Below are 26,562 nucleotides of genomic sequence, written 5' to 3' on the forward strand. Positions count from 1 at the left end.
GACAGTCTGTGAGGTAGAGAATAAGATGAAGGACAGTCTGTGAGGGAGAGAATAACATGGAGGACAGTCTGTGAGGCAGAGAATAACATGGAGAACAGTCTGTGAGGGAGAGAATAACATGGATGACAGTCTGTGAGGGAGAGAATAACATGGAGGACAGTCTGTGAGGGAGAGAATAACATGGAGGACAGTGTGTGAGGGAGATAATAACATGGAGGACAGTCTGTGAGGGATAAAATAACATGGAGGACAGTATGTGAGGGAGAATAACATGGAGGTCAATCTGTGAGGGCGAGAATAACATCAAGGACAGTCTGTGAGGCAGAGAATAAAATGGAGGACAGTCTGTGAGGGAGAGAATAACATGGAGAACAGTCTGTGAGCGAGAGAATAACATGGAAGACAGTCTGTGAGGGAGAGAATAACATGGAGGACAGTGTGTGAGGGAGAGAATAACATGGAGGACAGTGTGTGAGGGAGAGAATAACATGGAGGACAGTCTGTGAGGGAGAGAATAACATGGAGGACAGTCTGTGAGGTAGAGAATAAGATGAAGGACAGTCTGTGAGGGAGAGAATAACATGGAGGATAGTCTGTGAGGCAGAGAATACCATGGAGAACAGTCTGTGAGGGAGAGAATAACATGGATGACAGTCTGTGAGGGAGAGAATAACATGGAGGACAGTCTGTGAGGGAGAGAATAACATGGAGGACAGTGTGTGAGGGAGATAATAACATGGAGGACAGTCTGTGAGGGATAAAATAACATGGAGGACAGTCTGTGAGGGAGAATAACATGGAGGTCAATCTGTGAGGGCGAGAATAACATCAAGGACAGTCTGTGAGGCAGAGAATAAAATGGAGGACAGTCTGTGAGGGAGAGAATAACATGGAGAACAGTCTGTGAGCGAGAGAATAACATGCAAGACAGTCTGTGAGGGAGAGACTAACATGGAGGTCAGTCTGTGAGGGCGAGAATAACATGGACAGTCTGTGAGGGAGAGAATAACATGGAGGACAGTGTGTGAGGGAGAGAATAACATGGAGGACAGTCTGTGAGGGAGAGAATAACACGGAGGACAGTGTGTGATGGAGAGAATAACATGGAGGTCAGTCTGTGAGGGCGAGAATAACATGGACAGTCTGTGAGGGAGAGAATAACATGGAGGACAGTGTGTGAGGGAGAGAATAACATGGAGGACAGTGTGTGAGGGAGAGAATAACATGGAGGACAGTCTGTGAGGGAGAGAATAACATGGAGGACAGTCTGTGAGGGAGAGAATAACAAGGAGGTCAGTCTGTGAGGGCGAGAATAACATGGAGGACAGTGTGTGAGGAAGAGAATAACATTGAGGACAGTCTGAGGGAGGGAATAACATGGAGGACAGTCTGTGAGGGGGAAAATAACATGGAGGACAGTCTGTGAGGGAGAGAATAACATGGAGGACAGTCTGTGAAGGAGAGAATAACATGGAGGACAGTCTGTGAAGGAGAGAATAACATGGAGGACAGTCTGTGAGGGAGAGAATAACATGGAAGACAGTCTGTGAGGGAGAGGATAACATGGAGGACAGTCTGTGAGGGAGAGAATAACATGGAAGACAGTCTGTGAGGGAGAGAATAACACGGAGAACATTCTGTGAGGGAGAGAATAACATTGAGGACAGTGTGTGAGGGAGAGAATAACATGGAGGACAGTCTGTGAGGGAGAGAACAACATGGAGGACAGTGTGTAAGGGAGAGAATAAAAGTTTTCCCTATTTTTAAGTTTATCATATGGTAAAATAAATGGTGTCTTTGAAAACTATAAGTCATCCTGTAGAAAACAAGCTGTCATACAGCGATAGATGACTAATAAAGTTTTGACTCTTAAAATAAAGACAGGAGAAAAACAATGGCAGTGTGTCCAATGGGATAAAACAAATGTAAGCACCAAGGTTTATATGAATACTAGATGGTGGCCCAATTCTAACGCATCGGGTATCTACCATATAATCATCTAATTCTGTCTGTTTGTCTGTAACGGAAATCCCGTGTCCCTGATTGGTCTTGTCAGCGACAGGCGCAGTCCGGCCGCGAATTGGCCCCGGATTTGAACCACGCTTCGCTGATTGGTTGCGGCCGGCCAGGTGCGACCAATCAGTGATGTTGGCACGGGATTTAAACACCGCTTCACTGACAATGTAAATATTTTATCCAGAAAATCCTGCGTATTCATTGCATTATTCTTAAATCTTCATAAATAAACTACATACATATTCTAGAATACCCGATGCATTAGAATCGGGCCACCATCTAGTATATATATATATATATATATATATATGTGTGTATATATATATATTTATAAAATAATGGCCTCGGCTATCAGAGGGGCTGCTGTAGTATTGATCTGTGTATTCACGTAGGAGAAGTATCTCTAGTGAGTACCCTTTTTTGCTTTGTTGCTTTTTGGCAAGGATCAGCACATAACTTGTGAGCGTTTATACTGTGAAGAGTTCTTCAGCTCGGGATTGCAAGGCCATCTACATCAGGTACACGGGACATAAAAAGCCACTATTATGTCCATACACAGGTCTCTAAAATATGTATTCCTTATAGGAGGATAATAGTGCAGCGCCCCAGAGTCCTGGTCGTTGCAGTACTGTGGCTCCGCCGCTAAGGGGGGCTATGGTATGTCTGATGGCACTGAAGGAGTTCATCTGACCAGGTATCACAGACACCAATACATTTCACAGTCTGGCCTCCAGGGGGAGCTAAGGGTACTATTCATTAGGCCACTCCTCACAGTCTGGTAAAACTGGGGGTTAGATAGGAAGTTAGTCAGAAAGCTGACTGGGTTGGAACCAGGCAACACCTTGTGGCAGAGGGTGTTGTAGGGGAAGATTCAGAGGGGTCCCTGTCAGGGGTGGGATCCTGACAGAGGCCTAGCAACCAGAGAGAACGTTACGGGACCGCGCCTGCACGATATAGCGGCGGTACCCTAAGAAAGGACAAGAAGCGAGGTTTATTGTGCTGAGTGAGAAACGAGATCAACGCAACAAGGAGAATACCAGTAGGAGTCGTGCTGTAAGACGAGGCAACATCCTATTGAGGCGCATAACCGGTGGCCGGAACGCCGAGGAAGTATAGAGCTCCAAGCCAAACTTCAAACCTACGGCAGGACAGTCAGTTACAGGCGGGCTGTCTCACCCAGACCCAGGAAGACACAGGGGGGGTAACAACAGGAGTGGGGCGACGCTGGAGTCCCGGAAGAGCTCCGAGCCTCCCCGTCATGCGGGTGCGTCCTAACCGTAAGATCAGGGAGACGTAGAGGGAGAACATGAGAATCGAGTTGTGAGGGAACACGAGAAACAGACACAACAGTTGTGGGGTACTATCCCGTAAGCACAGCAGGGGAGGACCACAACACAAGCGCAGGAAGGTAGGCACAGATTTCCACCTGCAAAGGGAACTCTGGAGGTGCCATCGGACCGGCCGGACTTGCGCAGCCCTGTTAACCGTATTCCGGATTGAGGACTCAGAAGCCTTCAGTAAAGAGGTAAAGAGACTGCAACCTGGTGTCCTCGTTATTGACCGCGACCGGCACTACACCGCACCATAACATCAGCACCATACCACCACCTTTCATTGTGCGCCCCTCAGCAGGGCCACGGACCGGGTCTAGCCACCGTGACAACCCCAGAGCAGAGACTCAGAGGCCCGGTACCGGGTACCCCTCGGCCCTGCGGCAGTGGGGGCGCTGCAATAGTCTATAGAAAAAGGCCTTATATGTGTGTTGTTTGTCTTTTTCACACAGGAATATCGCGGCATACCAGGGCAGATTCCCCTATAGCCCATAGGACAAGGGGAAGGTTTGTCTGCCAAAGAATGATGGAGATAGCTCCGGTAAATACTACAAGGCGGAGACGAAGACCACCACCATCAGAAAGGTCTGAGGACAGGAATCCTTCCCCCATTAACATCTGGCTTAAAGTCATGAATTCAGCAATGCTGTTACTCCCTACCTCAGAAGATTGGCCCAGGACCCACCTGAAATTTGCACCATCTGTCTGGATGACATTGTAGCTGCGGATGAAGTCAGCTCCATGGAGTGCTCCCATTCTTCCACCTTGACTGCATTAAAATGTATTGGAGGTGTGTGGATATTTTCTGCGCTGCCGCAACAATATAATTTCAAGACTTGATGAGGTAGTAATGGTGGTTTATTCAACGCGTTTCAGGGTCTCAATGACCCCTCCTTCAGGAAATGCCACACAAGAACTGAAGAAACAGTATGCTTACACTCCTTAAGTACATGGGAAATTTCAAAAAACGGCGCCAAAATACATGTGACACCTGGTAGCAAAGTTCAAAAATAGCAGACAATACTAGGGTTGAGCGACTTTGACTTTTTTAGGGTCGAGTCGTGTTTCACGAAACCCGACTATCTGAAAAGTCGAGTCGGGTGAAATCGGCCGAGTACTGCGTAAAGTCGGGGATCGGCCGGAACACGAAACCCAAGGCACGTCAATGGGAAAAATATATATACATTTTTCTCTCTCTCTCTCTCTCTCTGCACTGAAAATCTCGTTTTACACATTGCAAATTCCTACAGCGCACAAGCGATAAGATGGCGATGGGCGTGCACGCCCCTTAGACCTATGTCATCACTCTGCCCACGCTCCTTCATTGGCTGAAAAAATGGCGCTAAATGCATCATACAAAACGCGACTTTGGCGCGAAGATCGCGTACCGCGTGGCCGACCCCACACAGGGGTCGGGTTTCATGAAACCCGACTTTGCCAAAAGTCGGCGACTTATGAAAATGAACGATCCATTTCGCTCAACCCTAGACAATACATACAAGTTTAACTACATTGAATTTGACCAATTATTGAAAATATAACTCCTTATTAATAATAAAAAAAAAATAAGAAAAATAAAAAAAAAGACAAAGAAAAAAAGAAAAAAGGGTTCCTGATAGAAATAAATAATGAAGATCTGGCGAGAACCCTACAAGCAAGGGATTCACTCACCATATCTAACTCCGTTGTATTTGTACCAACCAGGCAGTCAATTAAATTTGTATTTTTCTTTCCCCTTCTTGAAACACCTGACTGCATTGGCAGATGGCTACTGGACAATACAACCTGTCCTCTCGGCAGGCATACCAACAGCCAGCAAGAGTTTCTGGTCGATGCATATTTGGACAACTATGGGGAAATTATGGTAATAGCCAATGACCCCAATAAGCAATACCACCCACCAGTTACAGTATTTGCACTTGGCACATGGAGAAGCCTCATATACCACTGATGGGATTCATTGCCAGCAGCGATCCCTTCAGTGATCAACTGCTCTCATGGAGTAGATGCAGCGTGTCAACCGGATGAAGCCTATTCCGCGGCAATCATTCTTTGGACAGCAGTGCTAGAGTAAGGAACCATCATTTATAGCATCTATACACCCTTTTGAGATGTTAAGAACAATTAAATATTCATTATAACTGATTTTGTTATAGTCAATACATATAAATGTTTTACTGTTTAAGAACAAATACAAATTGAAGAAAAAAAGTTGTTCACTTAGTTATGGTACATATTGAATAAAGTGACAGGGAGTGAGGGTTCTGTGCCCTCTGTTCAACTAACTTAAAACCTTACAATCTGCCCCCATAACATGTAGATCATGGGTCGCCAAACTTTGGAGCCACATGTGGCTTGCGGCTCTCTGCAAACTTGGTGCAGGTGTCCTTTGTCAGATGTGGTTGTACTGCCAGGAGGTGGAATGCAGTCATCCATCCCGAAGAGCTGACTTGATTTGATCACTGAAGGGCTACTTGATACCAGCCAGGTTATTTTTACTTTCCTTCCCTAGTAGAGTCCTTTTTGACTTTGGCTTTCCTTGCTTAGCCTCCCTGGTCTGTCACATGGGTTTCTTCCTTGCATTTCTAAACTGACATATTGTCATGTCGGCCGCTGTTCAGACCAGGTCGTTCGACAGACAGCGGTAATTCCGCTTTTGACCACTATGTGCTCATTGGCGTCTGCTAGATTTTATCTAGCTGGTCCGGGGTTAATTTACCTGATGCCCGGATTGGAAGCTGGGCCATGCCCATTGCCTTTAAATAGTTCTCCTGAACATTGGGCGTCGCCGATTATAGCTTCTGTCTTGTGCGTTGTTATCTCGGTCTGGAGTGGTGAGCTAGTAGTTGGAGTATCGTTGCTGGTGGTGTATTTCCCTTTGTCTTATTTACTCCTTCCTATATTTGTATTTATTTTGCCCTGCGCATTTATAGTGTATTCCTGAGTGACTGCGGCGTGGTGTATATTTTCCGTTATCCTTGTCTGTTCTAACTGTGGGTATTGGTGTATGATCTTTTCACTGGGTGGTGGGAGGTGGTTCCAGCCTAGGGTTGAAACAGGAGACAGGGCGAGGGTCGAGGCCTAGACATGCACACCATCAGTGTAAACTCTAGGTAGAGGGTCAGTCAGGATTTCCCTAGTCTGGGTTATTAGCTCTTGCCCACCTAGTCTCCCCGTGACTAGTGTTGAGCATTCCGATACCGCAAGTATCGGGTATCGGCCGATACTTGCGGTATCGGAATTCCGATACCGAGTTCTGATACTTTTGTGATATCAGAAATCGGAATCGGAAGTGTGCGGTGCGTATGGTTCCCAGGGTCTGGAGGAGAGGAGACTCTCCTTCAGGCCCTGGGATCCATATTCATGTATAAAATAAATAATAAAAATAAAAAATATTGATATACTCACCCGTCAGGCGGCCCCTGCTCTTAGCGGTGCCTCTGTTCCTAAGAATGCAGAGGTGAAAGACCTTCGATGACGTCGCGGCTTGTGATTGGTCACGTGAGCGGTCACATGAGCGCTCACGCGACCAATCACAAGCCGCGACGTCATCGAAGGTCCTTCAGGCGCTCATTCTTAGGAACGGAGGCTGCTGGATACAGCGGTTACTACCAGGGCGCGTAAGAGGGTGAGTATATCCCTATTTTTTATTTTTATTCTTTATTTTACACATGAATATGGATCCCAGGGCCTGAAGGAGAGTTTCCTCTCCTTCAGACCCTGGGAACCATCCAGGATACCTTCCGATACTTGTGTCCCATTGACTTGTATTGGTATCGGGTATCGGTATCGGCGATATCCGATATTTTTCGGATATCGGCCGATACTATCCGATACCGATACTTTCAAGTATCGGAAGGTATCGCTCAACACTACCCGTGACACATATTCCTTATTCTCAAGGCTGCTTCCCCCTATTTTTATGCGTTCCACAACATATTTTTTCTCCTATTCCAACATCTTTCTTCTGCTCTCGGGACTCTGTTAATAGCTTTTTTATGGGATTCTTCCAGATCAAATGTGCTGTTTTCTAAACTACAGCGTCCTATGTTGTGCTGCAACATTTCAGAGTAAAACATATGACTGTAATAATGCAGCTATTTTCTGATTCCTTCGGGCTCGAGCTGAGACTGCATGATTTTCCTGAAAGGTTTCCTGTAAATATCTGGGTCCACAAATTGTCTTGGATATTGTCTTAGCTCGCAAGAGGCATCTAGCAGGTTATGTAGATACTAAGTCCTTGTAGTCAGTATTGGAACCTCCAGGCATATTAAAAAATAAATTGTTTCCCATACAAAAAAGTGGCCAACAATGTGTGAATGGAAGACAAAAAAAATTACATGAAAACCATCATTTTGGCAAAATCTCCTATATGGCAGACTTAGAACAGTTTAGTTTTTCAAGACTTTTCCTGGTGGAAGGGCTCAGAAGTGACTAATATTGAGGACCTACTGGTATTTGGTGTTTTATGCTCTTTTAACACTTTCTAATAGAACACACTTTTTCAGATATAAATAAGTTATTATTATTAACCCCTTAAGCCCCGAGGGTGGTTTGCACGTTAATGACCGGGCCAATTTTTACAATTCTGACCACTGTCCCTTTATGAGGTTATAACTCTGGAACGCTTCAACGGATCTTGGCGATTCTGACATTGTTTTCTCGTGACATATTGTACTTCATGTTAGTGGTAAAATTTCTTCGATATAACTTGCGTTTATTTGTGAAAAAAACGAATATTTGGCGAAAATTTTGAAAATTTCGCAATTTTCCAACTTTGAATTTTTATGCCCTTAAATCACAGACATATGTCACACAAAATACTTAATAAATAACATTTCCCACATGTCTACTTTACATCAGCACAATTTTGGAACCAAAATTTTTTTTTGTGACGGAGTTATAAGGGTTAAAAGTTGACCAGCAATTTCTCATTTTTACAACACCATTTTTTTTTAGGGACCACATCTCATTTGAAGTCATTTTGACGGGTCTATATGATAGAAAATACCCAATTGTGACACCATTCTAAAAACTGCACCCCTCAAGGTACTCAAAACCACTTTCAAGAAGTTTATTAACCCTTCAGGTGTTTCACAGGAATTTTTGGAATGTTTAAATAAAAATGAACATTTAACTTTTTTTCACACAAAATTTATTTCAGCTCCAATTTGTTTTATTTTACCAAGGGTAACAGGAGAAAATAGACCCCAAAAGTTGTTGTACAATTTGTCCTGAGTACGCTGATACCCCATATGTGGGGGTAAACCACAGTTTGGGCGCATGGCAGAGCTTGGAAGCAAAGGAGCGCCATTTGACTTTTCAATGCAAAATTGACTGGAATTGAGATGGGACGCCATGTTGCATTTGGAGAGCCCCTGATGTGCCTAAACATTGAAACCCCCCACAAGTGACACCATTTTGGAAAGTAGACCCCCTAAGGAACTTATCTAGATGTGTGGTGAGCACTTTGACCCAACAAGTGCTTTACAGAAGTTTATAATGCAGAGCCGTAAAAATAAAAAATCATATTTTTTCACAAAAATTATCTTTTCACCCCCAATTTTTTATTTTCCCAAGGGTGAGAGAAGAAATTGGACCCCAAAAATTGTTGTGCAATTTGTCCTGAGTACGCTGATACCCCATATGTGGGTGTAAACCATTGTTTGGGCGCAGGGCAGAGCTCGGAAGGGAAGGAGCGCCATTTGACTTTTCAATGCAAAATTGACTGGAATTGAGATGGGACGCCATGTTGCATTTAGAGAGCCCTTGATGTGCCTAAACATTGAAACCCCTAACAAGTGACACCATTTTGGAAAGTAGACCCCCTAAGGAACTTATCTAGATGTGTGGTGAGCACTTTGACCCAACAAGTGCTTTACAGAAGTTTATAATGCAGAGCCGTAAAAATAAAAAATCATATTTTTTCACAAAAATGATCTTTTCACCCCCAATTTTTTATTTTCCCAAGGGTAGGAGAAGAAATTGGACCCCAAAAATTGTTGTGCAATTTGTCCTGAGTACACTGATACCCCATATGTGGGTGTAAACCATTGTTTGGGCGCAGGGCAGAGCTCAGAAGGGAAGGAGCGCCATTTGACTTTTCAATGCAAAATTGACTGGAATTGAGATGGGACGCCATGTTGCGTTTGGAGAGCCCCTAATGTGCCTAAACATTGAAACCCCCCACGAGTGACACCATTTTGGAAAGTAGACCCCTTAAGGAACTTATCTAGATGTGTGTTGAGCACTTTGACCCAACAAGTGCTTCACAGAAGTTTATAATGCAGAGCCGTAAAAATAAAAAATCATATTTTTTCACAAAAATGATCTTTTCACCCCCATTTTTTTATTTCCCCAAGGGTAAGAGAAGAAATTAGACCACAAAAGTTGTTGTGCAATTTGTCCTGAGTACGACGATACCCCATATGTGGGTGTAAACCATTGTTTGGGCGCATAGCAGAGCTCAGAAGGGAAGAAGCGCTATTTTACTTTTCAATGCAAAATTGACTGGAATTAAGATGGGATGCCATGTTGCGTTTGGAGAGCCCCTGATGTGCCTAAACATTAAACCCCCCCCACAAGTGACACCATTTTGGAAAGTAGACCCCCTAAGGAACTTATCTAGATGTGTTTTGAGAGCTTTGAACCCCCAAGTGTTTCACTACAGTTTATAACGCAGAGCCGTGAAAATAAAAATTATTTATTTTTTTCACAAAAATGATTTTTTAGCCCCCAGTTTTGTATTTTCACAAGGGTATCAGGATAAATTGGACCCCAAAAGTTGTTGTCCAATTTGTCTGGAGTATGCTGATACCCCCTATGTGGGGGGGAACCACTGTTTGGGCGCATGACAGAGCTCGGAAGGGAAGGAGCGCCATTTGGAATGCAGACTTAAATGGATTGGTCTGCAGGCGTCACGTTGCATTTGCAGAGCCCCTGATGTACCCAAACAGTACAAACCCCCCACAAGTGACCCCATATTGGAAACTAGACCCCCCAAGGAACTTATATAGATGTGTTGTGAGAACTTTGAACCCCCAAGTGTTTCACTACAGTTTATAACGCAGAGCCATGAAAATAATTTTTTTTTTTTTTTTCACAAAAATGAAATTTAGCCCCCAGTTTTGTATTTTCACAAGGGTATCAGGATAAATTGGACCCTAAAAGTTGTTGTCCAATTTGTCCTGAGTACGCTGATACCCCCTATGTGGGGGGGAACCACTGTTTGGGCGCATGACAGAGCTCGGAAGGGAAGGAGCGCCATTTGGAATGCAGACTTAAATGGATTGGTCTGCAGGCGTCACGTTGCATTTGCAGAGCCCCTGATGTACCCAAACAGTACAAACCCCCCACAAGTGACCCCATATTGGAAACTAGACCTCCCAAGGAACTTATCTAGATGTGTTGTGAGAACTTTGAACCCCCAAGTGTTTCACTACAGTTTACAACGCAGAGCCGTGAAAATAAAACATATTTTTTTTCCCACAAAAATGATTTTTAGCCCCCCAAATTTTTATTTTCCCAAGGATAACAAGAGAACTTGGACCCCAGAAGTTGTTGTTCAATTTGTCCCTAGTACGCTGATACCCCATATGTTGGGGTAAACCCCTTTTTGGACGCACGGGAGAGCTCGGAAGGGAAGGAGCACTGTTTTACTTTTTCAACGCAGAATTGGCTGGAATTGAGATTGGACGCCATGTCGCGTTTGGAGAGCCCCTGATGTGCCTGAACAGTGGAAACTCCCCAATTCTACCTGAAACCCTACCCCTAACCGTTTACTGAACATTTTCTGACAGTCATAAGTGCCACGTATATAAGTGCCACGTATATAAGTGCCACGTATATAAGTGCCATGTATTTAAGTGCCACGTATTTAAGTGCCACGTATTTAAGTGCCACGTATTTAAGTGCCACGTATTTAAGTGCCACGATATTTCAGTGCCACAATATTTCAGTGCCACGTATTTCAGTGCCACGTATTTCAGTGCCACGTATTTCAGTGCCACGTATTTCAGGCACTGAAAAATACGTGGCACGTAAATACGTGGCACGTAAATACGTGGCACTTAAATACGTGGCACTTAAATACGTGGCACTTAAATACGTGGCACTTAAATACGTGGCACTTAAATACGTGGCACTTAAATACGTGGCACTTATATACGTGGCCACTGAAATATCGTGGCACTTATATACGTATATACGTATATAAACGTATATTTCAGTGCCACGTATTTCAGGCACTGAAAAATACGTGGCACGTAAATACGTGGCACGTAAATACGTGGCACGTAAATACGTGGCACGTAAATACGTGGCACTTAAATACGTGGCACTTATATACGTGGCCACTGAAATATCGTGGCACTTATATACGTATATACGTATATAAACGTATATTTCAGTGCCACATATTTCAGTGCCACGTATTTCAGGTTAGGGGTAGGGTTAGGGTTAGGGTTTTTTGTTTTTTTCTTGTTTTCTTGTGTTTTTCTATAAAAACGCATGCGTTTTACCGCGTTTACATGCATTTTTTCACACATGCGGTTTTTTTAAAAAACGTATGCAGATAAAAACGCAAGTGTGAAACCAGACTAAAAGACGCTTTTTATAGCAAAAAAGTTTTTGCGTCTCCACATTTTGAGACCTATAATTTTTCCACATTTTGGTCCACAGAGTCATTTGAGGTCTTGTTTTTTGCGGGACGAGTTGACGTTTTTATTGGTAACATTTTCGGACACGTGACCATTTTTTATCACTTTTTATTCCGATTTTTGTGAGGCAGAATAACCAAAAACCAGCTATTCATGAATTTCTTTTGGGAGAGGCGTTTATACCGTTCTGCGCTTGGTAAAATTGATAAAGCAGTTTTATTCTTCGGGTCAGTACTATTACAGCGATACCTCATTTATATCATTTTTTTATGTTTTGACGCTTTTATACGATAAAAACTATTTTATAGAAAAAATAATTATTTTGGCATCGCTTTATTCTGAGGACTATAACTTTTTTATTTTTTTGCTGATGATGCTGTATGGCGGCTCGTTTTTTGCGGGACAAGATGACGTTTTCAGCGGTAACATGGTTATTTATATCTGTCTTTTTGATCGCGTGTTATTCCACTTTTTGTTCGGCGGTATGGTAATAAAGCGTTGTTTTGTGCCTCGTTTTTTTTTTTTTTTTCTTACGGTGTTTACTGAAGGGGTTAACTAGTGGGCCAGTTTTATAGGTTGGGTCGTTACGGACGCGGCGATACTAAATATGTGTACTTTTATTGTTTTTGTTTGTTTTTTTTAGATAAAGAAATGTATTTATGGGAATAATATTTTTTTTTTTATTATTATTTATTTAGGAATTATTATTTTTTTTTTTTACACATGTGGAAATTTTTTTTTTTACTTTTTTACTTTGTCCCAGGGGGGGACATCACAGATCGCAGATCTGATAGTGTGCACAGCACTCTATCAGATCCGTGATCATACTTTCATCGGAGCAGGCTGCAGCTTTCATCTGCAGCCTGCTCCGACCCGGAAGTACTCCCTGCAGGACCCGGATACAGCCCCTCGGCCATTTTGGATCCGGGGCCTGCAGGGAGAAGACGTTCGGTACGAGGTGAGTACATCACCTTGTACCGATCGTCTCAGGGAAGCCCGCAGGGAGCCCCCTCCCTGCGCGATGCTTCCCTGTACCGCCGGTACACCGCGATCATGTTTGATCGCGGTGTGCCGGGGGTTAATGTGCCGGGGGCGGTCCGTGACCGCTCCTGGCACATAGTGCCGGATGTCAGCTGCGATATGCAGCCGACACCCGGCCGCGATCGGCCGCGCTCCCCCCGTGAGCGCGGCCGATCGCGTATGACGTACTATACCGTCACCGGGAATTAAGGCCCACCCCACCTCGACGGTATAGTACGTCATATGGGATTAAGGGGTTAATTTTTAGAGAACCATTGATTCAATGGTGCTGTACATGAGAATGGGTTACATATAATATATAAATATAAATTACAGAAAATAAACTAACAATGATAAAGGGGTACAGATAGGAGAGGGCCCTTCCCTTGCGGGCTTGCAGTCTAATGGATAATGGGGAAGGAGACAAATAGGTTGGGTGGTTTGCGGCAGTTTCAGTGGTGGTGATTAGAGATGAGGAAAAACATTTACCAATCTCAAATTTGGCACGAACGTAGCTCATTTGGATTCGTGTTCGGATTACTGAGCATGTTCCATCAAAGTTGGCAAAACTCAGGTACAGTTCGGTAAATGATTGCATTTCCACTATTGCTTATGTTAGTTATTTTCCTAGGATAGTGGTCCAGTATGATGAGCTGAGGGGATGTGTTTTATTAGGGGACGGGGTTTGTATAGATCAGAGGAGCGTAATTTTTTTTTTTTTGCACTAACTTAATGTGTGTACATTCCGGCAGCCAAGCAGGGTGCAGAAACCATCCCTATCATCCAGACACAAGGGCTTCTGTCATTGGCTGCCGAAGTCACATGTCTTCCATATAAAAAGAGGGCATGTTATTTTTTTAGTGCCATTTTGTAAGAGAGGCCGCTCCTGCTACTGCTGCAAATTGTCATATAGTTAGATAGGATTCTGCCCTGTGTGAAATCGATCTTCCAGCATCAATCTAGTTTGTGCTGTTGGTGTTGTGCAGGCGGGAGACCACATTTCCTAATCCAAATTGTTTGGGCTAATACTGGGGTGCAGGCCCCAGGCCCCATTTTCTAAACAAATTTGTTTGGATTAATACTGTATTGCAGTCAAGACTCAGGAGATTACATTTACTAATCAAAATATTTTGGGTAATATTGGTGGGCAGGCACCAGGGTTCCTAATCTAAATCACTAGGGCTAATATTAGCGTGAATGTACCCAGCCCCATTTCCTAAGTAAAATCATTTGAGCTAATGTTGGGGTGCAGACAGGAAGCCCCATTTCCTAATCAAAATTGTTAGGGTTAATACTGGGGTGCAGGCACCAGGCCCCATTTTCTAATCAAAAATATTTGCTCTAATACTGAGGTGCAGGCAGGAGACCCCATTTCCCAATCAAAATTGTTAGGGCTAATATTGGGTTGCTGGCAACAGGCTCTATTTCATATTCAAAATCATTAAGGATAATATTGGTGTGTATGCACCAGGCCCCAATTCCTACGTAAAGTTGTATGGTCTAATACTGGGGTGCAGGCAGGAGAACTCATTTACTACTCAAAATCGATAGGGCTAATATTGGGGTGTAGGTACCAGGCCCTATTTCCTAATCAAAAACCTTTGCTATAATACTATGTTGCAGGCAGGACGCCCCATTTCCTAAGTAATATCGTTTGAGCTAATATTCGGGTGTAGGCTAGAGGCCAGGCCCCATTTCCTAATCAAAAGTGTTATGGCTGATAATGGAGTGCAAACACCAGGCCCAGTTTCCAAATCAAAAACCTTTGCTCTAAAACTGTGGTGCAAAAAAAAAAACAAAGTTGCACTTAGGAATGTTAAGAACAGTAAATCCAGAAAATTGGAACTGCATTACCGCTATAGAAAATAGGTAAGTGCTACATTATTTACATATGGAATTTTGGAAAATTTGAACTGAAATATATCTATAGGAAGAAAAAGAAGGTACTTAGCACATACATTGGCCAATGTATATGAGCCCAACTGCCACCGTCAAGGTGTACATTATAGCTCAGTCCCTGTCCTGATAATACACCTCTCATGGACTAAGAAACCTATAATTTCTGGGGCAGGAAGAAACCAGCTAATTAAAACGTTGTGAGGCTGGTGGGAAAAGGACTACACGTCACAGGATTTTGCTACAAGCAAAACTGACCAAAACACCTAAACTGGTGTAAAAGGGTACTAGCCTACACAACAATTTTAAGAAAAAACAAAGCTGCACGCTGGAATTTTATGAACACTAAAATTAGAAAATTGGAACTGCATTGCTGCCATAGAAAATAGGTAAGTTCTGGGGTGCAGGCAGGAGACCCCGTTTCCTAATTAAAATTGTTTGGGCTAATATTGATGTGAATGCACCAAGCCCCATTTCCAAAGTAAATTAGTTTGAGCTAATATTGGCATGCAGGCAGGAGGCCCCATTTCCTAATTAAAATAATTTGGGATAATAATGGGTTGCAAACACCAGGCCCCATTTCCTATTCCAAAATGTTAGGGTTAATAGGAGTGGTTTCCATTTTTCTGAGCAAATACAGTACAGACTAAAAGTTTGGACACACCTTCTCATTTAAAGATTTTTCTGTATTTTCATGACTATGAAAATTGTACATTCACACTGAAGGCATCAAAACTATGAATTAACACATGTGTAATTATTTACATATCAAAAAAGTGTGAAACAACTGAAATTATGTCTTATATTCTAGGTTCTTCAAAGTAGCCACCTTTTGCTTTGATGACTGTTTTGCACACTCTTGGCATTGTCTTGATGAGCTTCAAGAGGTATTCACCGGGAATGGTCTTCCAACAATCTTGAAGGAGTTCCCAGAGATGCTTAGCACTTGTTGGCCCTTTTGCTTTCACTCTGCGGTCCAGCTCACCCCAAACCATCTTGATTGGGTTCAGGTCTGGTGACTGTGGAGGCCAGGTCATCTGGCGTAGCACCCCATCACTCTTTCTTGGTCAAATAGCCCTTACACAGCCTGGAGGTGTGTTTCGGGTCATTGTCATGTTGAAAAATAAATGATGGTCCAATTAAACACAAACTGGATGGAATAGCATGCCGCTGCAAGATGCTGTGGTAGCCATGCTTGTTCAGTATGCCTGCAATTTTGAATAAATCCCCAACAGTGTCACCAGCAAAGCACCCCCACACCATCACACCTCCTCCTCCATGCTTCATGGTGGGAAACAGGCACGTAGAGTCCATCTGTTCACCTTTTCTGCGTTGGTTGGAACCAACGATCTCAAATTTGGACTCATCAGGCCAAAGCACAGATTTCCACTAGTCTAATGTTCATTCCTTGTGTTCTTTAGCCCAAACAAGTCTCTTCTGCTTGTTGCCTGTCCTTAGCAGTGGTTTCCTAGCAGCTATTTTACCGTGAAGGCCTGCTGCACAAAGTCTCCTCTTGACAGTTGTTTTAGAGATGTGTCTGCTGCTAGAACTCTGTGTGGCATTGACCTGGTCTCTAATCTGAGCTGCTGTTAACCTGCGATTTCTGAGGCTGGTGACTTGGATAAACTTAGCCTCAGAAGCAGAGGTGACTCTTGGTCTTCCTTTCCTGGGGCGGTCCTCATGTGAGCCAGTTTCTTTGCAGCACTTGATGGTTTTTGCCACTGCACTCGGGGACACTTTCAATGTTTTCCCAATTTTTCGGACTGACTGACCTTCATTTCTTAAAGTAATGATGGCCACTCGTTTTTCTTTACTTAGATGCTTTTTTCTTGCCATAATACAAATTCGAACAGTCTATTTAGTAGGACTATCAGCTGTGTATCCACCAGACTTCTGCACAGCATAGCTGATGGTCCCAACCCCATTTATAAGGCAAGAAATCCCACTTATTAAATTTGACAGGGCACACCTGTGAAGTGAAAACCATTCCCGGTGACTACCTCTTGAAGCTAATCAAGAGAATGCCAAGAGTGTGCAAAGCAGTCATCAAAGCAAAAGGTGGCTACTTTGAAGAACTTAGAATATAAGACATAATTTCAGTTGTTTCACACTTTTTTGTTAAGTATATAATTCCACATGTGTTAATTCATAGTTTTGATGCCTTCAGTGTGAATGTACAATTTTCATAGTCACGAAAATACAGAAAAATCTTTAAATGAGAAGATGTGTACAAACTTTTGGTCTGTACTGTACATCTGTTAGGTGCTATTTGTCACAGTTAATTATGAGACTGGGTTTTTGTTTAATAACAAATAATGAAGTTTATTCCACCCGGGAGCGACAGGCTTTCAGTCACGCAAGTGTGTCCGGCACTGCACTGAGAGCGGAGGCTGTAACCGTGGCACTGAATGATGGCTGGCTCAGCATTGCTTCAGTGCAAAGCAGTCTGTCAGTCAGTGTTGGGGCATGCTTAGAACAGCCACTCTCAGTGCTGTGAGAGGTAACTGTAATTCCTCCGAGCATGCCTGCATGGCTGGAAGACGTCAGGAAAATGTGACTTTGGTGCCCAATGCAAAGTTTGCTAGATGTTCCCTTAACCCCTTAACGACCAGGGGTATGTCAGTTTTTGAATTTCCGTTTTTTGCTCCCCATCTTTCCAGAGTCATAACTTTTTTATTTTTAGATCAATATGGCCATGTGAGGGCTTGTTTTTTTAGGGACAAGTTGTACTTTTGAATGACACCATTGGTTTTAGCATATGATTCTAAAATCAGAGCAATCTGGCAATGACAACCTTTGAGGTCTGCTGCAGACCTCTGGTTGTCATGCTGACCCATCGGTGACCCACGATCACCTATGGGCGGGATTAGCGACGCGCTTCCTGTAAGCGTGAGTTTAATGCCGCTGTCAGAGATTGACAGCAGCATTTAACTAGTTAACAGCCATGGGTGGATTGCGATTCCACCCGTGGCTGTTGCAGGCACATGTCAGCTGTATAGATCAGCTGTCATGTGCCTGGAAAGGTGCGGGCTCAGTGCCGGAACCTGCACCAAACAGGGGGAGTCCGACATGGGCATACACGTCGAAAAGGGGTTAAAGGGGTTGTCTGAGCATATGGTATTGATGAGCTATCTGCTGGTTAGGTCATCAACAGCAGATTGGTAGCGGTTTGACACATAGTGTCCACAATGATCAGCTGTTATTAGGTTTGGCGCTGGCTGGATGTAAACACTTTGAACGGAGCTGATGAGCTCAGCTCCAGGAGAAATAAAGCGTACTGCCCTGGAGAATCATAATGTTTTTATCATCACTTAATTTCACTTGGATTTTTTTTCCATTTTCCAGAAAATTGTATGGTAAAATAAACTGCAACTCATATAAAACAAGTCCTTGTATGGTTATGTCGACAGAAAGATAAAATAAAATAGTTAAAGGGCCACTGTCACCCCCCTCCAGCCGTTATAAACTAAAAGAGCCACCTTGTGCAGCAGTAATGCTGCATTCTAACAAGGTGGCTCTTTTAGTTTTAGGTTCAAGCATACCCCAAATAAAACGTTTTTATACTTAGCCACAATTCCTGTCTCTAGCCAGGTAGGCGGGTCCTCACTCCCCAGCTTGGCCAGCTCCTCTGCCGTCACTCACATCTTCCTGCGCTTTCGGCGCCGCCCCCTCAGCGCTGTTATCGTTTCAAATCCGGCGCCTGCGCTGTGTACTGGTGTCCTGCGCAGACGCAGTAAGCTCTGGCCGTCTGATGTAATGGCTGATACCAGAGAACAAAAGACATCCACAGAACACCAGGATGGATCTGCTGCACAGCAAATAGCTGTAGGACCTGCGATGACGTCACTGCCATGTGATTGCCCTAATCACATGGCAGTGACATCATCGCAGGTCCTACAGCTATTTGCTGTGCAGCAGATCCATCCTGGTGTTCTGTGGATGTCTTTTGTTCTCTGGTATCAGCCATTACATCAGACGGCCAGAGCTTACAGCGTCTGCGCAGGACACCAGTACACAGCGCAGGCGCCGGATTTGAAATGATAACAGCGCTGAGGGGGCGGCGCCGAAAAGGAAGATGTGAGTGACGGCAGAGGAGCTGGCCAAGCTGGGGAGTGAGGACCCGCCTACCTGGCTAGAGACAGGAATTGTGGCTAAGTATAAAAACGTTTTATTTGGGGTATGCTTGAACCTAAAACTAAAAGAGCCACCTTGTTAGAATGCAGCATTACTGCTGCACAAGGTGGCTCTTTTAGTTTATAACGGCTGGAGGGGGGTGACAGTGGCCCTTTAATAGGGTGAGAAAAAGATAATCTGAGTTTAGCCATTGATTAATACTGGTCTTTACATAGATTAATACTGATTTTTTATTGCATAGCACTCGTCCGTATTATAAGCTAGTGTGACTCCAGCCTAATGAGAATCTCCAAAAATGACAATTTAGTATCAGCATTGTTGTATGGTCTCTGCCAGTCTTTTTCCTATTACTTGCAAAAACCTCTACTCAAGAGCAGTAAAGATGTTTTAGAAGAATTGTTCCAGTTATTACACAATATGTCCCTTTTAATGTTTAGGGGTAGCATGGTGGCTCAGTGGTTAGCACTGCAGCACTGGAGTCCTGGGATCAAATCCCACCAAGGACATTATCTGAAAGAAGTTTGTATGTTCTCCCTGTGTTTGCGTGGTTTTCCCCCATTTTCTCCAGTTTCCTCCTGCACTCCAAAGACATACTGATAGGGAATTTAGATTGTGAGCCCCATTTGGGACAGTGATGATAATGTGCGCAAACGGTAAAGCGCTGCGGAATATGTTAGCGCTATATAAAAATAAAGACGATTATTATGTTTAGAACTGGAGAAATCTATATCTATAATCGCCAGTTGGGACTTCCGGCCGCTGTCCCCGAATCCCATAAGGCACCGCGGCAGTGTCTCTTGCGCAGGCGCAGTTCATGGCCGCAAGGCCACAAACTGCACCTGCGTAAGTGACATACATGTCTCCGCTATTCCCACGCAGGCGCAGTAACAGCCGCATCGCTACTACACATCCGCGGGAATAGCGGTGACATATATGTCACTTGCGCAGGCGCAGTTCGTGGTCACAAGGCCACTAACTGCGCCTGTGCAAGTGACATTCACGTCACCGCTATTCCCGCACATGCGCAGTAACAGCCACAACTGTGCGCTCTACCCACATATGTGCGGTAATGACATGGCTGTTACTGCGCCTGCATGGGGAATAGCGTTGACGACTATGTTTTACTTGTGCAGCCGCAGTAACAGCCTTATGGCCACGAACTGCGCCTGCGCAAGTGACAGATATACATCACTGCTACTCCCAGTAATAGCCATAACTGCGCGGTGCACCCGCGGATGCTTACTTATGATTTTTGATTACCTCAAGCAGCACAAATTTCTCTACAGTCCCATACTGTTTATCAATTTTGTCTACTATCTGAGACACAAAAATACTGTCTACTACTGGTATGTACATAGGTCAAACCACTGAGGCTCTGCTTCTGGATTTGCCCTTTTAACTGGAATTTTATTATTTTTATTACCTCAGCCAGCAGCAAATTCAACACAGTCCCATACTGTATAACAATTAATTGTGTCTACTATCTACACAAGTCCTCTCTACTACTCGTTGCTCCTGTCAGCACCACTAAGCATACACAGATGTTAACTTCACTGCACTCCTGATGCCATAGCATCGGGCCTATTTCTAGTATCAAATAAATGACAGCTTTTAAATGGTCTAATATCAGTTTAATTGATGTCAGTTGAGTATTTACCGTTAATTGAACTTTAAAAGGACACATAATTATATTTCCTTCTTTAATTAACAGACTTTTGTCTTAAACATGTCTTTATGTCTTTTCAGAGAAGGATACTCTATTCTATTCTATACTAATGTGGCAAAATAATATTGTCTCCCATGCTGTAGAATGTACGAACGGTGGATTGTGTGGCACAACAGCAAAGAACTTTTTTCCTGTAAATTTATATTCACATTACATGTACTCAGCTAACTCCAGGACTTTAAGAGAAGTCTATCCACAAATGAGCTTTTGTCATTTTATAATAATACACGCAAGTAGATCACATTAGTGAAGTCCAACGGTGAGTCTAGTTCCCCTAGATGCTAGAAGAGGACCTGTCGCCAGGTCAAAAGTGGTCTCTTTTTGTTCTTACTGTAGTCATGCTGCTCCCCTCAGTATTTCAGTTTTTGTTTTATTAAAATCCTCCATACAGTTCCAGAGATATGGGTCTTTTATTAAGTGCTAATTTTTGGGTGTTGTCAACTGGATCCTTGAGGGCATGTCTTTGGACTGTTCTGCATAATTACTCCGTGAGCACCACCTCCTTCTAAAGACCATAAAAAATAGCACTAAATAAAAAAGGCTTATATCTCGGAAACCATATGGTGGATTTTAATAAAACAAAAACCAGAATACAAAATAGAATATGAGCAAGGAATGGTCACTTTAGACATTGTGACAGTTCCTCTTTAAGTTGGAAAGGGTTATCTCAGGAGTTGGATGCAAATTGGTGCAAATTTCTAGCCAATGCCAAAGCAAGCCAACTATTATGTACTGTAAATTTTTAGACAGTCTAAAGAAGCAATAGATTTAGCAAACGGCATAAGTTACTTTGAGAAATTTGGAACATAATGACTCTTTAATGTTCTAAGACGTACTGTTACGTCATGGAGTATGTTAGGGTGTTTGGAGCAAGATCAGAAGCTGAGCCAACTCCACACAGACTACAGATGTCAATCATTAACAGCAGCATTTAAGCACCACCATCTTGCCCGGGCATTTGTCCAGATACCTCTTGGATGCCTTTGACGTGATCTTGGGGAGCCAATGGTTTCCTATTGCAGCTAAGGTGTATGGGTAGCTGATGGCCTCCCTGCTGGTTATATTATTTCTCCTGAGATGCAAACCACATGCTGGGTGACATTTTTATCATATACAACAACACTGAACTATTTCTGTATATAATAGGGACCCATAGAAGCGCCAGCAAGGCGTAAAATGGCCGTAGTCTGGCAGGTCACGAAACAACTTCCCTGACACCTGCACCTCCACTAATATCAATGTAACCAATTTGATGGATTAAAATCACATCTTGAAATAAGGATCTGGTGCGTGCTGCTTTCTTGTTACTTTTTCTAATAAAATAAATGTAAATGTCGCTGTAATGAAGCAATGAGGTGAAAAATAGAAAAGAGTGTCAGAATTTAGGGAGCTCTTGGATTTTTATAAGGTATTTAACTCAATTTTTTTGACCAAGTGACAGGTCGTCTTTATATTGCATGATAATTAAATTGCTTAAACATGTAAGCAATTGAGTTTCTTAATTGCAATCTATTGGTAAAACTAAATCATGTCATTAATATCATGTTCTGGCTAAGTTCTCTGTTTTATCTGATACTAAAAACTAAATTATCTGCCTTATTATAAAGTGGACAGGTTCTCACCCCAGAACATTTAAAATACATTTTATGTTTGCAAATAAGCAGCACTCATTAATTAGTGAATAACCTGAGGACTGGTCACTGTCAACTGAGCGAGACCTTTCCTTGGGTAACACTGTCTAATGTGACAGAACAGTATAATAGCAGTATTACCACAAGATATCTGTGATACTACATGATCTCTAGAAACTTAATTTCAGCCCACCCAGTTGCTCCATGCTCATCCACCCGGGGCTCAGACACCGGCCTCGCCCTTGGCTCACATCAAGGAAAATAGAAAAAAATTGGAATCCGGCTCAACAGGACTGGATTTTCCTTTTCTTTTTCTTTTTCAAAAGAAAATGTAGTGCATACAAAAGAAAAATTTACATGGTCGACATGACCCATTCGACGCGTTTCAACTGCACTAGGCAGTCTTACTCATGACTCAGACTTACTACATGATCTCGCTGACTTCTTGCATTGCCCCTTGCTGCTGTTGCTCATTGTATCCCATTCTATCGCATCCTTACTGGCTGGCTTTCTAATGAGTGAAGACAGCAGGATGATATTTTGGAGATATCACGTGATATTTTGATGTCTATACTCAGTTTTAGTGGGTGATAAGACCATTTGTGTATTTTGTTATTCATTTTAATGTATCCCTGACCCTTTGAAGATTAGGGGAAGAATATAATGGGGGTGATAAATAAAAAAACAGAGGCACCTTGAAGGATTAAAAAAAAACCTTGAAAAAACTGCACAGCATAAAGATGTAAGTTATGTGTCTATATTTAATATTATGGGATCCCAAGTTATCCTTAAATGATAAGATTATGGCTTCCATTGGTTGACATACAATTCTTATTACTGAGATCAGTGTATAAATGTCTATGAGTTGATAAATTAATTCCAAATTCCACATAGTGTACATATTACAATGAGCAGTTGCTTTTGCATGTAGAATGGACTTGTTTAGCAAAGAAAATGATCCATAAGTCTAGGACTACACGGCACCTTTGACTATGATTAATGTCGTGCAGCCATAGTTTGCTATGTGTTGCTGTTCCATTGCAGAGCAGAACAAGTACATGGGGTCGCATCGCAGGTCTGCAACTAAGACAAGCAAGTTGGAAAACAAGTTAGATGCAGTTAGACTTTTTGAAAATTTCTTGACGGAGCACTCTTGGGGTTTGTAATGCAACATCATTCACTTGTGATGCAGTACGATGTATCAGCGACACCTAACAAGCTTTGGCCACACAGCAGGGGTTGCTATTAAAGTTGCTACATAGCTCTAATCTAAATCATTTTTTTCTGACAGCCTCTATTTTCATCTTCCTGTATTGTATGCCTCCAGTGCCTTCATTCTCACTAAAGGAGGACTGGGCACTCCTGGTTCTCCCATATCTGACATCATCTTGTACAGTAGCTCCACCCTAGTAACATGGCATTTCAGCGCCTGTGATGAATCTGGTCAGTTTATCCTTCATTTATAAACATTAAATGGGTTTTCTCAAGTTGTCTCTTGAGCAGCAGACAGCTTTCCAGTCTCCTTACTTCCGGGTTTCTAGCAGGGTGTGGTCTCCTCCTTGAGTGACAGTTCTGGTGAGTAGCAGAGCCGTAGTAATAGTATAACTATAAAGCTTAGCACAAGTTCTGCTGTAACACATGCAGCTATCAGTGGTGTGTTCTGGTGTGTACACGGCTGTCACTATATTTACACATTGAAATAATAGGGTAAGTGAACAAGCACTCAGATTCATCACCAGTTGGGCTGGGGATTTATTACTGCAACTCTTCAGAAGGTGAAAGGGTGAGGAGGCAGGTGAGCAGCTAAGTGCTGTATAATGGGCTGTAAAGAGCTGAATTGGAAGTTATGAGTTAACCTCTACAGGAATATAACTACTGTGCATTCTCAGCCAGTGTCATGGAAACAAGCTGTACGCTATAAAAGATAAAAGCCATCATTGCAAGAGAATGACAGCAGTTATAAAAAGCAAGTCAATTGAAAACTTGATTACTTCCATGCTCTCTAACGAATTAAAGCAACTTAAGAACTTGAGAAGACTATTCTAAGTCACAAACTTTAGCAATTTCATAGGTAATGCTTTAATACCCAGTATCCTGATGTAGTCTAGCGCATTCTAAATAAACCAGATCTATTTTGTGAATAACTACTCAAGGTAATAATTTCACCCCCATGGACATCTCAGGGGAAAAACTTTCACAATATAATTGAAAGCATTACACAGTTTTATTTTTGTACAGCAATTGATGTAAGTTTAATAGAAGGTTCAGGAGCACTGCCAGATTCACCATTTGGCAGCCCAGATTAAGTTCTGTTTTTTTCCCCCAATAGTTGGCAATGAACTTAATAGAATTTAATTTCATTGAGCACAGAGAATTTTCCTGAGTTTTCGATTCTTCTATCCAGAGGGAGTAAAGTCAGAATATAAACACTTGTGCATTTATTATATCTTCATTCCTCACCTGTCGGCTTGCAGTCATCTGGATAGAGCGCACTCTTTGTGTCTGAGATGTCTTTATGAGAGGCCAAGAAAAGAACCACTTCACCTTTCTCATTCTTTATTGGAACAATATCAAGGAGACACCAGAATGAGCCACCTACAATGACATAAAAGACGTGAGATATTCTTCTAGTGAAGGATGATTCTTTACACAAACAGTTCAGATACATTTTCTAGAAGCAGATGCTGTTATGCACACTTTTTTGCAGATAGGCAAAATGATTTTCATGTTCTTGTCACAGGTGTTTTGTTGCATGCAACTTTATAACATATGTTCTGATAACTTTATGTTCTTTTCTGGGGTTATTGTGCCAACCATACATTTTATACAATATGTTCATATTAAATGGATATACCCAGATGCAGTTTCTCTTACAATAACACAGATGAAAGACATCATGATACAGAAAGTTAACTCTTATGTTCATGCACACAACTGTAAAAATCAGGTGGGCGCTATCTGTGAATTTGACAGACAGCACTCTTCCATGTCTTATTGTATGGGGTCGTGCACATATCTGATTTTTTGCTTCCATAAATCAGATTGCACTCGGCCATGCAAGTCATCGGGTCCGTAAAAAAAAAATCAGATCGCACTCGGATAACATCCGAGTGTGGTCCGATTTTCACGAACTGACATAATGGAGCAGATACATTTTTTATCCATTTTCTCCACATCTGAGAAAATCGGATCACATCGTGATCATACTGTAATCAAACGCTGATCAGAGTGTAATTAGCATAATCAGATTGATTTTTCTCAGGCCAAGATAAAACAGTTCACGTGACCCTAGCTTTTAATGGAAGCTGTCATCAGAAAATGACCTATTGTTTAACCCCTTCAAGACCTTGCCCTTTTCCGTTTTTGCATTCTCGTTTTTTGCTCCCCTCCTTCCCAGAGCCATAACTTTTTTATTTTTCCGTCAATATGGCCATGTGAGGGCTTGTTTTTTGCAGGACAAGTTGCACTTTTGAACGACATCATCAGTTTTAGCATGTTGTGTACTAGAAAATGGGAAAAAAATTCCAAGTGCTGTGAAATTGCAAAAAAAGAGCAATCCCACACTTGTTTTTTGTTTGGCTTTTTGGCTATGTTCACTAAATGCTAAAAAAGACCTGCCATTTTGATTCTCCAGGTCATTACGAGTTCATAGACACCAAATATGTCTATGTTACTTTTTATCTAAGTGGTAAAAAAAAATTCCAAACTTTGCTGAAAAAAAATAAATAAAAAATTGCGCAATTTTCCAATACCCGTAGCGTCTCCATTTTTCGTGATCTGGGGTCAGTTGAGGGCTTATTTTTTGCATGCCGAGCTGACGTTTTTAATAATACCATTTTGGTGCAGATATGTTCTTTTGATCGCCCGTTATTGCATTTTAATGCAATGTTGCAGCGACAAAAAAACGTAATTCTGGCATTTCGATTTTTTTTCTTGCTACGCCGTTTAGCAATCAGGTTAATCCTTTCTTTTTATTGATAGATCAGGCGATTCTGAACGCGGCGATACCAAATATGTGTAGGTGTGATTTTTTTAAAATTGTTTTATTTTGAATGGGGTGATTTAAACTTTTATATATTTTTTATTTTTTTCATTTTTTTTTCATTTTTTTTTTGTTACGTTTGCCATGCTTCAATAGCCTCCAAGGGAGA

At 42.4% G+C, this 26,562-nt stretch overlaps 1 protein-coding gene across 3 annotated transcripts in view; it reads right to left on the reverse strand.

Moving 5' to 3' along the window:
- The window catches only part of LOC143784206 (voltage-gated delayed rectifier potassium channel KCNH8-like), a 730,833-nt gene that overhangs the window by 212,040 nt on the left and 492,231 nt on the right, over positions 1-26,562 (reverse strand). For all 3 annotated transcript variants that reach the window (XM_077272141.1, XM_077272140.1, XM_077272142.1), the window contains exon 3: positions 24,872-25,006. In XM_077272141.1, the coding sequence (XP_077128256.1) occupies positions 24,872-25,006 (135 nt within the window). The remainder of the gene's footprint in view (positions 1-24,871; positions 25,007-26,562) is intronic.

This window comes from Ranitomeya variabilis, chromosome 7, assembly GCF_051348905.1.
Source record: "Ranitomeya variabilis isolate aRanVar5 chromosome 7, aRanVar5.hap1, whole genome shotgun sequence".
Taxonomy (NCBI): Eukaryota; Metazoa; Chordata; class Amphibia; order Anura; family Dendrobatidae; genus Ranitomeya; species Ranitomeya variabilis.